The 15,321-nt window shown below is 47.6% G+C and overlaps 1 protein-coding gene across 1 annotated transcript in view; it reads right to left on the bottom strand.

The window, feature by feature from the left end:
- Positions 1-203: 203 nt before the first annotated feature.
- Positions 204-15,321, bottom strand: part of LOC119391587 (endothelin-converting enzyme 2-like) — a 111,487-nt gene continuing 96,369 nt past the window's right edge. Inside the window, exons 7-14 of the mRNA XM_049415333.1 lie at positions 13,190-13,383; positions 11,395-11,581; positions 10,565-10,757; positions 9,461-9,640; positions 7,796-8,041; positions 5,305-5,655; positions 3,520-3,833; positions 204-702 (exon numbers count right to left, since the gene is read on the bottom strand). Coding sequence (XP_049271290.1) covers positions 329-702; positions 3,520-3,833; positions 5,305-5,655; positions 7,796-8,041; positions 9,461-9,640; positions 10,565-10,757; positions 11,395-11,581; positions 13,190-13,383 — 2,039 coding nt within the window. The 3' untranslated portion in view covers positions 204-328. The remainder of the gene's footprint in view (positions 703-3,519; positions 3,834-5,304; positions 5,656-7,795; positions 8,042-9,460; positions 9,641-10,564; positions 10,758-11,394; positions 11,582-13,189; positions 13,384-15,321) is intronic.

The following is a 15,321-nucleotide window of genomic DNA, read 5'->3' on the forward strand; positions in this document are numbered from 1 at the left end:
GACATTTCTCAAAATTGTGTCAGGAGAATATTCACTCCTCGCGTTGTCACAAACGTTGTCGCATATATAGTTTTCACTGCTCGTACTCAACGTTTCCTGAAAAAAAAAAAAAAAAAACAAAAAAAAACGATCCTCCGATTAGTTTTTCTTTGCTTCACTCAAACACAAAATACTAAGAAAGCGTACAACGCACATATTTTCGCATAATCAAACATATTTTTATCAATACGGCGTTATATAATTCGCTCAGCATGGTAGGGCGAGAGCGATCACGGCGTTTCACGAGCTCCAGGCAATATGGAGCAATAATCGCGTCGCGCCATTGGCGTCAGAAAACGCTTGCGCCTAACGGCGTGGACGCCAGCGACACGGTGTCGCCGGAGGCACTGGTGTCGCGCTTAGCCGGCTGCGTCGTGAGAGCGCCAGGAGTTGAGACGGCTGGTCGGTCGCTCTCGAAGAAGCCGCACCGTTTGGCCGGGTTCATCGGCGATCCAGCCGGGCACGCGAAGGCTGCCGCGAAGCCGCGAAAGTTCCTCAGCGGCAGCGTGCAGGAGAGCCGGTGGCGATCCGTGGGTTCGCGGGCGCAGTGCGCCTGGCAGAACGACACGAAGAACGCCTGCGCCTCGCTCAAGCCCAGGAAGCTGCGCCGCGTGTGCCGTCCACTGTCGCTCATCCATCGGGTTGCGCTGAAGGCCGCGTACGCTGTCGAGGAGGTACAGTGCAGAATTCCGCATTAATACCAAGATTAAAGAGAGTGGGACCTACTGAAGAGTGAAACACCTTGTGCAATGGCAAAGTGCGTACCGCGCCAAAATACCGTGAGGAATGGAAGAAATATCTAGGTCGAGCTCGAGTCCTTGCTCACAACGGTTTTTCAGAAATCGTATGAAACCAACCGATAATAAAAGCAAGGAAATGATGCTGGGATGTATGCATATTGAATTGAATTCTTATTCATGTGTAATTACGGTGAGACAAATGAAAACGAAAATTTTTCGTGGGGACCGATCCCGGAATCAAATAAGGCAGTCTAAGCTTTGATTAACTTCATAATTCGCCGTATTTTTTTGGTACTGCCGAACAAAAACGAGCACCTGGATTATTAACGTTAGGTCAAAAAAATTCGGCAGATCCCACGTACCGTGGGAGTCGATGTTATGCGAAGCATGCGGCGGGTAGGTGACTGTGGCGTAACTTTTTTTACTGAGCGACACGTTACAAAATGACGCTCAATATTTGTATATATTTCATACGCACACATATATATGTTGAAGAGCTGCATATGTGTTATATAAGCAGTTGTTTACGGTTGGGTAACGCTGCCAATGACAACGTGGGTATTACCAACACCAGAAGCGCTAAGCTGATATGTAGTGCTTATACGTGTCCCGAGAACGCACGCGCGTTTCACGAACCCGTGTGCATGTGTGCAAGAAGTTCTTGACAGTTCTTGAACAAGGGAATCAACACCGTGATCAGTGAGCACCAGCAGCTGGTCATGACTTGTTATATGATTCGGTTGTGATCGTGGTGAAGAGGTGTCCATGTGTATTGAAGTATGTGGTATAGTAGAGCTGTTGGAATTCGTGGATGCCTAGGTCATTTCGTCGACAAATTGTCGGTCGACAGAGACGGCGACATGTCGGAACCTGAAGCCGCCTTTCGCGTTGGTGAGGCATAGGCCGTCGAGGCTGGTAGGCCTGGATAGTGCTACGTAGACCAACATTAGTGGATGGTGTTTGTCCTCTTCGTAGACTACCTGTGCCTATGTGGCCTACGTAGCCTAGTCTACAAATGGCTGTCAATCAATCTGACATCATCAACGGTCAGCATGAGGCCATCGCCCAGCCTCTTAAGAAATGAAGAGGACACTTTGTCGTTCTGGTGGACGAAGTGTACTTTACGATGCCGTGATGTGGATATCATATGTAACTTTCGTTATTGTATTCCTCCGGGGTCGAGCAAAGCTTCAATATAGCTTGCTGAATCATAGGAATACAAAAGTAATGTTTATTAGACCGCTATAAAAGCGGAGCGAACACTGGAACTACAGACGTTAATCTGATATGATGCCCGTATCGTAGGAGTACACATCGTAGGAGTATCATGTAGTGTTTATTGCTTTCTTGTAAAATTAGATAGCCAGCACCACAACCACAAGTGACGTTGCACCACTATTACGCCTGCGTAGGCTGTTTTTCCAAGCCAATTTGTAGACCTGGCGTGGCTCAGTGGTAGAATACCTGATTGCCATGCAGAATGCTTGGGTTCGATTCCTGCTGGGATCCTAATGTTCATTATTTCCATTCGTTGAGTCAACGCTGCCGATGTTGGTTTTACTTAACTCTCTAGCATTTCAGTTACCAATGTCTGTTTCCGCCGTTCCTGGGTAGACATAAACTGTCAATCACCTGTGGCGCATACCCCTACACCGCGGCCCGTGGTAAATGCCACACGTGTCTAGTGGAACGGGTTTGACGATGTACGCGACAGGATTTTAACGTTATTTATGTCATGACCCGGCAGTCATATTCGTCAAATCCTCTTACCCTCCCATGCAAATTTTGGTCTACACCAAATTAAGGAGGCGATCATGAGAGCACCCAGACGTAGGTGGCTAGATAGATAGATAGATAGATACGTAGATAGAAACGCTCAAATTGCCAGAGGTTCGCTAAGAAATGCTTCGCATTTAAAATGCTCTTTCCTTTCTATGGTCATGGAGGTTGTCGTTTTCCGCTTATACACATCTTAACATCAACCAAACGACAAAAATTTGCACATGGGTCAGACAAACAAAAACACACATGGCCAACACACAATAAATGTCAACCAATTACACTTCGCTTGCCAGTCGTTTATATAAAATAATGTTATATTCACAAAGAAGTGCCCCGGACATGGTGATATGCCCGACGATTGGCAAAGTTGCATATATCTGTGCTTTGCCATTGCAATTGTTTAGTTCATGTCCCTCGTGAAGAGGGGAGTCTTTTTGCACCTCAACAGACTGGCGTCATGTTGCCTGAAGCGAAGCGTGACGTGTAACGTTATTGGTCGAGCGGAGCATCGCTGTTGACCCTGTCCCCGGCTCTGGCGGTAGTAATGCTGGTAAAATAGAACCGCGAAGTGGCACGCCGCATATTGGTACCCTACCGATACGGACTAAGCACTGCAACACCAACTCACCCAGCAAGCCACCCTTCGATACTTGTGCAACTTTACTGATCACCGTGGATATAACTGGAGCAATCTTTACGTACCACGCAACGAAAAGCGGACAGGAGACGCACATGAGGACACCGTATATAGCGCGGCGTGGTGTCCTTATGTGCCGTCTCCTGTCCGTGCTTCGCTGCCAGCTACTTCAAAGTTGTTCAGACTATTCACCAGCAAGCCCACATCGCAACCCTTCAGTATATTACCACTTCCGGTGTAGGCGCACTCCGTGGTCTATATAACACTGTTCTCCTATACATACGCCTAAATGTCAGGCCAGCTAGAGGCAGTACTGCGCACCTATCTCTAGCGCAGCAACGCCTTCGAAGGGCTCCAGGTCGCCGACAAGAGAGACCTCTCCGTGGGCTTCCCCCGCGCAGGCACCAGTCCTATGCTCGTACTCGTGGTACGAGGACCTGCTCCACCAGAGGCCTGATGAGGTGCCGCCATGGCCCTCGAGCAGTACGCCGCGCGAGTCGAAGGCCCTCGCAAGCGCCGCCGCATACTGCGCTCCCAGTCCGGCCATGTTGACGGCACGGCCACCGCCTTCCACAAAGAGTGGGCTGCTGAGGGCATGGAGTGAGACGGACAGCTCGTTGGTGTAGTAGTGGTACCTGCAATAGCCCGAAGCATGAGAGTCTTGGTTGAAGAGAACTCGCGCGGTCCCCTATGCATTTGCCTAAGTCGACTCGAAGGCGAAAGGCATCTTTCTTCAGTCGATTGTACTGGTCGCCCCTCCTCCCCTCCCCCCGGAAACTTTCTGCACCCAACGTGGTTTTTCACTGCCTCCGGGATCGGAGGCACTGGCAGCTTTCTGCACGTCACGTGGCTTTCCGGTGCTGCTCGGATCGGTCCACCTTTGACCAAGCGAAGATGTCGTGTGATGACATCGTCACGTCACGTCACGTTATGCGTCGCCACAGCGATATCATGATGACGTAATGATGACATCATGAATTTTAGTGACCTGTCACATCATAGGGTGACGTCATCGCATGATTTTTTGCGTCACTCGTGTTGATGCCGACGCTCACTATTCGCGGTTTGATGATTCATATAAGGCTTTCGTCTTAATTAACACTCAATGTACCAGGTTGGCCCGGTATGTTCACAGCAAGGGCAAAGCAAGCATTTAATGAGCGCACTACTTGTGGCTTTATGCTTTTTCCGGCCGGGTAAATTGCACTAGAGATTCACCGATTACATAGGGTAGTGCGGGGTCTTCCGTGCATAACATCATATTATAATATGCAGGCATGCTGAGAAGAGAGCCGCTGGGAGGGCACGTGGTGTCTTCAAGACGAAAGTTCCCAATTACACTTGCCTTCATCACATCAATGCGCTGCACGACCAAAAACTGAGCAGTCGCGCACGTGGATTTTAGTGGTGGTCACGCAGTAAGACCGTGCCGATGGAGGCACATATGCCTGACAACGAGTCTGGGTGGTGAACCTAGCACGTGATGCGAAGAAGTAGCGTGGTCACATGACGCATATTATGACAGCGCAGACACGATGGTGCGGCGACGGCAGAAATGATAGTGTGAAAACGCTCCGCCTAACCGCATGAGTGCAATAGGAATGAAATCTTCAAATGGCAGTCATGTACTGTATTGTAAAAACAAAGTAAAAAAAAACCTGACAAATTTTTCTGCGACATATTCCCTATCAGCTGTTTTGATTTCACGTGAGTTCATTTCAACTGTACTGCAACTGTAACTACAGTAAAACTGTACTGTAAAAGCGACAGTTTTTCGCTCGCCACGTGACTTGCTATCACTTTTTCGAGATAGCAATGTGTGTAAGTACAATGAGGTGAATTGTATTAGGTAAGGCGGTTTGATTCTCACGACACGTGGGACACGTACAGGGCCTCCACCGCATGTTAATTCTGTAAGTTTGGCTAACGTAAGCTTCGAGGTTATTAAGCAGCACCGTTACGCTTTTAATTCAGAGCCTTGCGAGTGATGTTGGAGGCTTTTTTCCTCAACTCTCCTTAGTTTCTTATGGCTAATTTCGCTGCTTGTTTACGTGCCGTTACTGCAAGGCGGGGTTAGCAAGGAAAAGAACGAATTGGTCCATCAACCTGAACAGAGCCCGCTGCGCTTGCACGTCCTCGCTGTGCAGGGCTCGTTCCATGTCCTTCCTCCTAAGCAGACTCCTCCTAACTTCCAGGGCGTCCAGCCAGTAGCGGAAGACGTCGTCCCTGGGCTCCGGAAAGTGCTCCAGCAAGGCTTCCGTCTCGGAGGCGTTGAGTAAGCCGCCCGGCGGCCACAGTGACGTGTTCACTCGGCGCAGCTTCTCCACAGCCGCCTCACGCGTCTCAGCGTCGATCCAGGACGCCCTCATGAACAGGCCGATGGCCGCCTGTGTGACGTCCATGAGGACGTCGTCCACTTCGGACCGGACGCGTGGCGGATACTTGGTGCTGATGTAGCTGCGAGAGGTTCGTGCCAATGTTTTCTATAGGTCAAAAGAATGCATGAGCAATGAAGCCCGTAAGTGCGGGGTGATGTCAACGCAAAACATACGATGCTCACGGAATCAAACGCGACGCCAAGTATTTTAGTATACGAGGGTACAGCACACTCTAACGAGGGGGTATCCAAAAGTAGCCGGAATAGCGCTGCGCTGGGCTGAGCGAGGGTAGTACGCAAATCCTCCGTTAGGCGGGCATCGTGTCACACCATTCAAGTTCATTGTATCCAGTGGATTCTTCCAGAAATCTTTTCTCTGGCTACAGTGATTTTTTGTGAACTCACTTTCGTGCGCTCGGCGTTTTCTGTGATGGCCAGTTTAAGTGGACTGTGTGCGGATGTGAAATTTTGTTTCGGGGTGATAAGAATAGGACTATGAGTGGTCACGAGTAACAACCTTGGAGCGAAAGTCTGGGTAGCTTCGGAGCTGTTGTTTTAAAGCACGGCCTGTTTTCACTCGACCATCTCGTTCCTCGTTTGTCGAAATTCCGAGGCAGAAATTACTAAGCGACCGTTCACATCCCCAAATCTTGCGTTGAAATTTACTGAACCGAGCTCCAAGCTATACCAGATAGCTTCTCCAACTCTTCAATGGTCCGTCGTTGGTATTCCAATTGCACAACATGCCTGGATATTTTCGCCCGTTCATGAAGGTTACAAACGTCGAGAACGTGGTTTGTCATGAGTCGACATTTCCTTCTTTTTTTTTTCAAAAGAAAATCACTTGTACTTTCAAGTATTTGCCACTGAAGCGTCCTTATAAACAATGTTTATTATAACAATAGTTGCCGAGTCACTCCGCCCACCGGAACGCTATTTTACGGTTACTTTTGTGTACTTCTCGTAGGAACTAGTATAAGCAATTGATCAATGTAAACAAGCCGTATCGCTACGCCCATGTGACCTGAACTGAACACCGTGCAATCAAAAAGTTCGTGCATTACTCGAATCTAAATTTACACGTTTGATTCCGTGATTGCCGCACAGCACAGGGACAGCGCTTCAATACTCTTTGCGTGCATAACGCTTTCTCAAAAAAAAAAACGCGGACGCGCCTTTTTCCTATTCTCACAAGACAGCTCTCGTTCTTTCAGCAGTGTTCGGAAGGCATCTGCAATAAAAAGCCAGCTGTCTTTTGTAGTGGAATGTGTCAAAGCTAGCAACTTTGTGTCTTGTCATCTTTATAAAAAGTTATGATATCATAGCGACATTACTAACGAAGCAATCCGCGCTCAGCATATTCTAAGAGCGCACATCACTCGGCTTCGAAGTTCCGCACGATCTTACAAGCTATCCAGAAGGTTCGGTTGCGAGAAAGAAAGTTCCAATGCGAAGTAGCACACGAATCAAGGCATAAACAAATCAAACCCAACAAGGGGCACTCTGGCAACACGAGCGCTTTTAATTCAATGACGTTGTCCCAGGTGGTCGTCTATCTTGCTGTTTCAATCGAATGGAAAGCACAAGACAGATATGAACTTGAATCTTCAGCCTTCGTTGCATTTTCGCGGGAGCGAAAACACCCGCCTGTCTTCAGATTTATGCGCGTAATAACTCGGGGTGTTCAATGCTGTACACAAGAAACGGCGTTACGCTTCCGACTAAGCTTTTCGCAGAATGCTTGATCTGGCATTGATATGACGATGCTAGTTCTTTGAGATTAGGAAACGAATCTTATTTCTGCGACCCATAGAAGCGCACTGCGCATCATCGTGCGTGACAGTTGCATAACAGCAGAATGCAGATGAACACTGTCAGCCTAGAATCGCGTTGCTAAATTACTGCTACCCCCTTGAGATAAGTGTGGTGAACCTTCACAATAACTGTGAAATTTTGTGGTAGACATGCATAGATATTTCAAATTTGAAATATTTGCGCATGTTATAATGACCATTTCATTACATGTCTACAGATTCGATAGCGAATGGCTTGTCGAAGCAGACGTTCACTTTACTTTATGAGGTAGGGAAACTAAAGGCAACAGCGGAGTTTCGTTGAGTCAAGCGAATCAATCCGCTCTGCCAATGCTCTACAATATTGTTGTAGACTTTCGTGCAGTTAAAGCGCCTGCAGTCACTTTCAGAAAGCGCGCGCGTGCACCTGGAGAGGAAGGGCAGTCCGAAGGCCCTGTTGGCCGCCCAGAAGCAATCGGCGTGCCGGTGTTCCACCAGACGTGCGGCTACCGGCCTTCCAGGGAGCGTGGGGTCGGCCATCCAGCCCAACAGCTGCACCACCGCCCATCCGAGCTGGTACAGCACTGTCTCGGCCGCCAGCGACTCTAGAAGACCGTCGACCGCTTGCAACAACTTCACGTTGGTCGCCAGCACGCGGTCGGCATCAGTGACCCTGCATCAATCATAATGCGAAACTCTGTCACTGTATTGCTGAGTTTCGATAGTAAAAAAAAAAACTTCAAAGGAAACTGAGGACTGCGTCATGCACGATGTGATAGAAAAGGATTGGCTTAACGCGGCGAGGCAAGACGACACGAAGCAGCAGCAGTGTTGCCAAGATTCAGCGGAACAATATAAGGTCAGGAATTCCATAGAACATGAATGTGTCATTCTTATGAGCGGTGCTATCTCACAGCTACAGAATCTGCGTTAAAGCAAGGAAAACTGTAAGTAGCAGCAGAGGACTAGACAACGTGTTGAAAGTACGGAGCAAGGAATACATCTGGGGTGTGAAGCAGTACAGGGGCGCGCGGTCACCCTAGGCGCTCTCGACTGCTCACTGAACACAAGTATTTGAGTAGTGTTCCTTATCGTAACCGCATGGCATTCGCATCGCATTTGCGGACCGTGGTGTGAAACGGTGCACGCAACAGCTAAAATTAACAGCTCACAACCTATGTGAGGGATATATTCATTATGCAGGCTGTGAGCACATGGGGCACATTGCGCTGATCGGCCGCAAGGGCGCAAAAACAGCAGAAATATTTGTTCTCATAGTTGTTGGCTATGACAATGTTGTGTTTCAATGTGCATGTCCTGTGAAGCTTGCATGTATTACCGGCTTCTCTGAAGTCTGGATGGTCTACGGAGCAAAAAGAAAACAAACTGTGTAGCAATTGGTGTTGTTCTAAATCCTGCGCTAAATGCAACTCCACTACTGTGAAACCTGAAAAAGTGCGTAGCACGGGCCCCCAGCTACTCCCGTTCGTAGAGGTCCCACTGCTCCGTTTACGAAACCGCCGATGGCCTGAGTGAGGTAAACAGGTACGGTGTCGCCTGCACAGTAGAATCGTGTTAGGGAGATTCGCGAACTCGGTGTGCGACATGAGCGCTACTTTTTGCTGCGCTTTATTGACTTCCTGCTTGTTACGACAGTTGAGATACGTGTCGTCTGCAGCGAGTTATGTCAGATTGTTTCACCCTTCAGATGTGGCGACGAAGAGCCGGTGGGAGGAGCAATCGTTCGCTCGGTGAGGCGGTGGCGCCCTCTCTTGCTCGGCTCGGGTGTAGGCCGCATGTTTCCGAAGCGTTTTTAGCAATCTTAACTTTATAATTTCAATTACCATTTGGTTCTTTCTGTTCTTTATATTAGTTGAGACCTTGTTCGTTTATTTTAACACAGTTTTGTGCATTGCTAGCCTTGTTTTAGGCCTGTATTGAGCATTTGATTGTGAGTGTGATCACGCTGCCTGAGATCTGCGGACAACAAGCCGGGTCCCTCAAGTGCTGCGCGCTTACAATGAACAGTGAAGCTTGTTCGCTGAGGTGCGTTTGGCACGGATGGCATTTTTCACCATCATTGCGTCCGTACCTGTGCGTCAACTTCAGGTGGCGGTTCAGGGACGCTGCCCACTGGGCGGCCGTGATTCGTGGCGTGGCTATCTTCGGAATCTGCTTTAGCTGGAAGGCTAGCTCGCTTTGGCCACGGTTTGCTGCTTCGGACAGTGCGCCAGCGACAGCGTACTCGTCGTGGCGGAGAGCTTCCAGATCCCTGTGCATGAGAACGACCGAAATCGCAGTAATCTTGAACAAAATAACCATGCACTCATTTAGGATAAGACAATTGGCCCCGCATAATAAATGAGCACATTTTTCCTCAACACTACACCTTACCATTCTTCGTTTTCGACCTCCATACTCCCCGAATAACAATTCCGGATTGTACTTTAATCAACGAGTAAGCGAGAGAAAACAGCCTCGAAATAGGTGTACTTAATAACGTTGATTGGGTTGGATGTCACAGCGATTGTTTACGTCTTCAATTCCCGTTACAGTAGCGAAATTTGCGCTTGAGTGCTGTGTGGTTGGTAAAAAATTAACAAGAGTAAAATGGAACAGCACAACACTGCCGCTATGGTCCGTATTTCTCAAAAGAAGCCAGTACACAAATGTACAGAATCACGGGATCATGAGGCACTTCGCGGTCGGGGCCATTACTCATTTTCAATAAGAAATGGGGTAAATAAACAGAATAATAAAATAAAATAGCATGTTTCCCGCGTTCATGGCAGAACTGGCCCAATACTAGACAAGAGATAGCAGCAGTAGGTAAGACGGGACAGTTCCGTCTCACCGTATACTTTTATGTGTTGGCTAGTACAGTAGCATTTCTGCGAAGGTCACCGGATTTTCTGTTAAAAGATAATCGTTCGTCAAGTCCACGGAGGAGAGTTCCGCGTCGCGTTGCATGGATCGAATGACTGTTGGGCACTGCGTACATAATATTCATGTTGAAAATTCATACTGTGCAAAATAACTACAATTTGGTGGCCCCTTCGCAAACAGGTTTCCTTACATTAGCATTGTCTTCCCCACTGTTCCCGCGGCGCAGGTGCTAACCGATAAATGCCAACTGTCCGCAGTCACAGGCGATGTTGCTCATATATTACAAATGGTAAACGTTAAGCCTCCTTACTTGTCACTCATGGGAACGAAGTTGCTGGTGCGCATCAGGTCGTAAAAACGGCGCACTCGGGCGTTGTACACTCCGCGAAGCACCAGGGCATCCAGGCCTTTCTTCCAGGAGGTGGACACGAGGCCTGGCTCGACGCGCACCTGTCGTCGGTTGTGGCCCGGCATCGGCGAGACCCGCACGGAAAACCACAGGCCTGTTGGCGTGAAAGCAGAGTATATCTTGAGAGGTGCACTCCTACGTGCCTTTGAACAATTTCCTAGGAACCCCATGACGGCTGGGGTAGGTCAGTACATATACTTATAAGGGTCACAACGCGGAAAAAAAGGAAGGCAAGAAGGGGGACAAAGACCTCTCTATACTTTCCTTGGCTTGATTGCCCGTTGGTTCCTATTAATGTTGTGCCTAACAAAAGAATTCCCATTTTTTTCGTTCATCCCTAGGAACAAGCTAGGATATAGGCACGCACGTTTATGTCCGGAGTCGCTCTAACGGTCTTCTAAATTATAAACACCTATGTTTCCTGGAAAGTTCGCAAGAGCCGTGAGCTTCAACAAAATATTCCATTACAGTTGACCTCAATGCCGCGATGATATGGTTATAACCGGCTGCAGCTTTAGCTTCCATTGAGTACTCTGTAGCACGGAGAATTCTTTAGAGATACTAGGCCACTTACACGAGCTCAACGATAATATTTTTCCAACATCCAATCCATAGCTTCTCAGTTGCGTTTATCGTTTGTGAACAGGTGCCCAGCTACATATCGTTGTGTTGTCAACTAAGTACAAATCTAAGTGCGTTGAGTTTCTCCTATGTCACGTGCACGAGCGCACCGAGATTCCAGTTCATGTCCAGGTCGAGGAGCACGTCGAGCGGGTTCGCGGACGTCGTGGGTTTCTCTGGCCACGACAACGACCGGTTGGCGAGGAACTGGTGCAGCAGGGACACGTCTCCGTACTGACTGTACAGGCAGACACGGTACGCACGCTCGGCGCGGTTGCGCGGCAACGCCGTGGGTTCCTGCGACCCAAACTATAGGTATCAAACACGTGTTGCACTACATAGTGACGCAATATATTTGCTGATGTGCATTCGTGCGCCTTTTTATAAAATGAGGGAGGGGCAAAGGGGTAGGGGTTAAAATATTCACCATGAAGCATAGGTTTCACCGAACTTCACTATGTTTGTGGGAGTGCCTTTTGCTGGCTTCATCGTGCCTATAGGACAATCCCGTCTACACTAGCAAGAGTAGCTCTACAAAGGCTCGGAAATTAATATGATTTAGAAGCACGTTTTCTTTTTCTTCTTAAAAACAGCCGTTAACTGAGGCGAGGCCGTTTGTATCGTGTTTTTCTTCCCATTAGTAGCTTTTGCTAACATGAATACGTGTAAAGTTAGCAAATTTTCTATTTAACATTCTTTGTTTTCTGTGTGTAGCCTGCAGGAAGCTGCGCATAAGCCAGAATAGAATTATTTCGCAGTATACTATTTATATGTATTGGTCTGGCTGCATCTTACGACAACGCTAGGAATAAAAGAAACATTTTTCTGAACTTCGTGATTACCTGACTACGTGCTGGAAAGGTTCATCGTCTCTTCAGTTTTTCAGCGTCGCTGCGCTTTCTAACGCACTGAGAATGCTTGCAAGAATTTTCTTGAGAACACCGTGCTTGTACTCTCGCACGCTGCCCCGATAGATTTAGCACTCGAAACAGTGGTCACGCAAGCTCGGTTTTCACCGTGCTCTCACACCCGTTTAGTTCAATACCATTATCATGTGACAAGTGAGCATTATCGTCAATGTGTGCTACGCCATTTCGCTAGTACTAACTAACTAACTAACTAACTAACTAACTAACTAACTAACTAACTAACTAACTAACTAACTAACTAACTAACTAACTAACTAACTAACTAACCAACTAACCAACTAACCAACTAACTAACTAACTAACTAACGAGCTAACCAACCAACTAACAGAATGTACCACTGGAGCCTCATTTCGTGCCCTACCTTCTTCACTTGATACCTCCATTAATAATAGGTTGGTGTGGATAATATTGACGGTAAAGACGTTCTCACGTACTAATCAATCAGTGCAGCATAAATTATTTTTTTTTTGTTATTTACCTTCAATGTCACTTCAAGGATCTTATAGTGTATTGGCAATTTGTGGAACATCACAAGCATCACTGTTCGCTCTAATGTTCCCAAAATACTCTGAGTTCATATTGACAAGCCCGGAGAGACGAAAAAGAAAGTGAACCTACAGACTGAGGGTTTAAGCATGCGCGCTCGCTCCGATAGTGACCGCGTCATATTTGGCTATAACGTGCTCGACACCAGTGGATTGGTAATTAGGTTATCTCTTCTTTCTTTTGACTTCCTCAAGTTGCACAGTGGGCGGAAAACGCCGGGCTGTGGACAGCGTAGCATTTTAGTCACCCTGGGCTTTAACACGCCTACGAGACATGACACAGAATTATTTCTTTATTTGACACTTGACATCGCAAACAATGCGACCACCATTGTTGTTATTCTAGCGCGTGGACTCACGCATAACGGCAGAACGCCGCAGATACTCTGGTGGGTCATCTTGCAGTGATTTTATGGATGCGCGTACAAACCTTGGCGAGGATTCCTCCCGTGGGCCGCTTCATGTCAACGTTGTGCGCTGCGCCGAGGAACCGAATGGCGTCCATCTGCGACACAGCCAGCAGGTCTCGCAGGGCGGTCTGCGCCCCGGCCACGAGAGGGCGCCACGAGCCGCACGCAAACTGGTAAAAGTCCCCGCATGGTGAGCTGCTCTTGTTTAGGGAATCTGCATCATCCCAAAAATGCTGGTTGTTTGTGGGTGCCACATCATAGGTTGCAAGGCCTGCCGGCGAGAGCCCTTGCTCTGCTATGGCAGATGTCGTGAGAAGCACACGTTGCGGTCTCTAGCCGAAGACTGTGTCACAAATGTATTATTATGGCGTCTCATACAAGCTGCATTCTTGGCCTTTTCAGGATTTCTAGTAAATGTGTCATTTCTTTGTTGCAAGGTGGACATAAATTTAGGGGCAAGCGAATATTCGCAATATTGAACAGCAATCAAGTTGATTACTATATAGTTTAAAAATATTAGTTTAGAAATGAAAGTTAAGTACAATTTCGAACACCCTGCACCCTACTATAGAAAAGCTGCGTAGAGCCATTACAAATTGAAGTTCTCGAACAATTTTATAATTTCTGATGTGACAAATAATATTACTCGTTCGAGTCTCACAGAAGTAACACCGATGCACCTGGAGTGACGTGAACAGCGCGTGAAACACACAAGGACGAAAAACCGACGAGGACTAGCGCAGACTTCCAACTGACATTTATCAACACAAACATGGAAAAACGAGAGCAAGATGACACACGTGTTCGCCGCTCATTTGAATTGCGCATGACGGCAGACATGGAGAGACATGCGCAATTCAAATGAGCGGTGATCACGTGTGCCATCTTGTTTTCGTTTTTCCATGTTTGTGTTGATAAATTTCAGTTGGAAGTCAGCGCTAGTCCTCGTCAGTTTTTCGTCCTTGTATGTTTCACGCGCTGTTCGCGTCACTATGGAATACCGTCTAGCCCGGTCACACATCTTGCACCATAAGTGTTCTCATTTGCTCTGCTACAGTAACACCGCGGTTGTTGTGCAGAGCTAACAAATCCTGAGTGAGCGCATCGGGCAGTTTCAACTTCCACTAAACCAATCGGGACGTTTAGCTTTAAAGGGCTCCTAAACCACTATGAGTTAAAAGACCCGAGAACGCACACTGGCTTTGCTGCAGTCGCGGCGATGTGACGTCACAGGAAGGACCCGCCTGCTCCACCGCCAACGGTCGCCTCTTTCTGCGCCGGCTGTGGTCCTGCTCTTTCGCGATACGATGGCGATTACTCATTCATTCCACAATGCTAGCCTCGCAAGGTATAAGGTGTCAGCTTGCGTTACTAGCTAAAGTAAACTAAGGTGTAGAAGGTGTGGGTAATAAAGCTTAGAAAGCGCAAACTCTCGGGTAAACGCAAGCTTCGCCGTGAAAAGCGTAATGCTTATTCAGGACGGCAAGGTGGTCGCTGTTTTCGCCACGTATTCCAAAAAAAGAAAAAATCAGTTTGGAGAAAATCTCCGCTGAATGGTTCTAACTTCGTTGCAGCTTCGCTGAGGCATTGGTTTTGAAACATGCATGTCGACGTATTACCAACGAAATTAGTACATTTTAATTAACATTTCGTTGGCTTATCGTGCATGTCCACCTCGGCAATTAATCTAAGCGATTTGCAGATACATTAGGCGAATCTGTCTGATATAAAATCACTTGGCGTATTTGAAAAATTGAACACTATAATAACGTCAGTCACATATAGCGCTTTCGGGAATGCTGAGGTATTGGTACTTGAAGCATGTACAAATTTCTCAACAGTCGGCAGTTATTTTGTAGTAGTGCCTCGATTTTGAACATAACTGAAAAAAAAAAACGACGACGTCAAAAGTGTAGAAGGAACATACCGCAGCGACGAAATTGCTACTGGCCCAGCTCTCGATTCGCGTACCCTGATTTGCGTGAACAGATCGTCCGATCCGAACGGTAATCTTCACTTCATACGGAGCCGCGCTGACATATCATTCGTTTGGACAACCAACGCCAATAAGTGGAAATGAGCGTTGTGAACTGTTTCGACAGCGAGCTGAACGACGTGGCCCGCGAAGTCCCCCGCCCAAATGGGGCAGCGA

This window comes from Rhipicephalus sanguineus, chromosome 4 (genome assembly GCF_013339695.2).
Source record: "Rhipicephalus sanguineus isolate Rsan-2018 chromosome 4, BIME_Rsan_1.4, whole genome shotgun sequence".
NCBI lineage: Eukaryota > Metazoa > Arthropoda > Arachnida > Ixodida > Ixodidae > Rhipicephalus > Rhipicephalus sanguineus.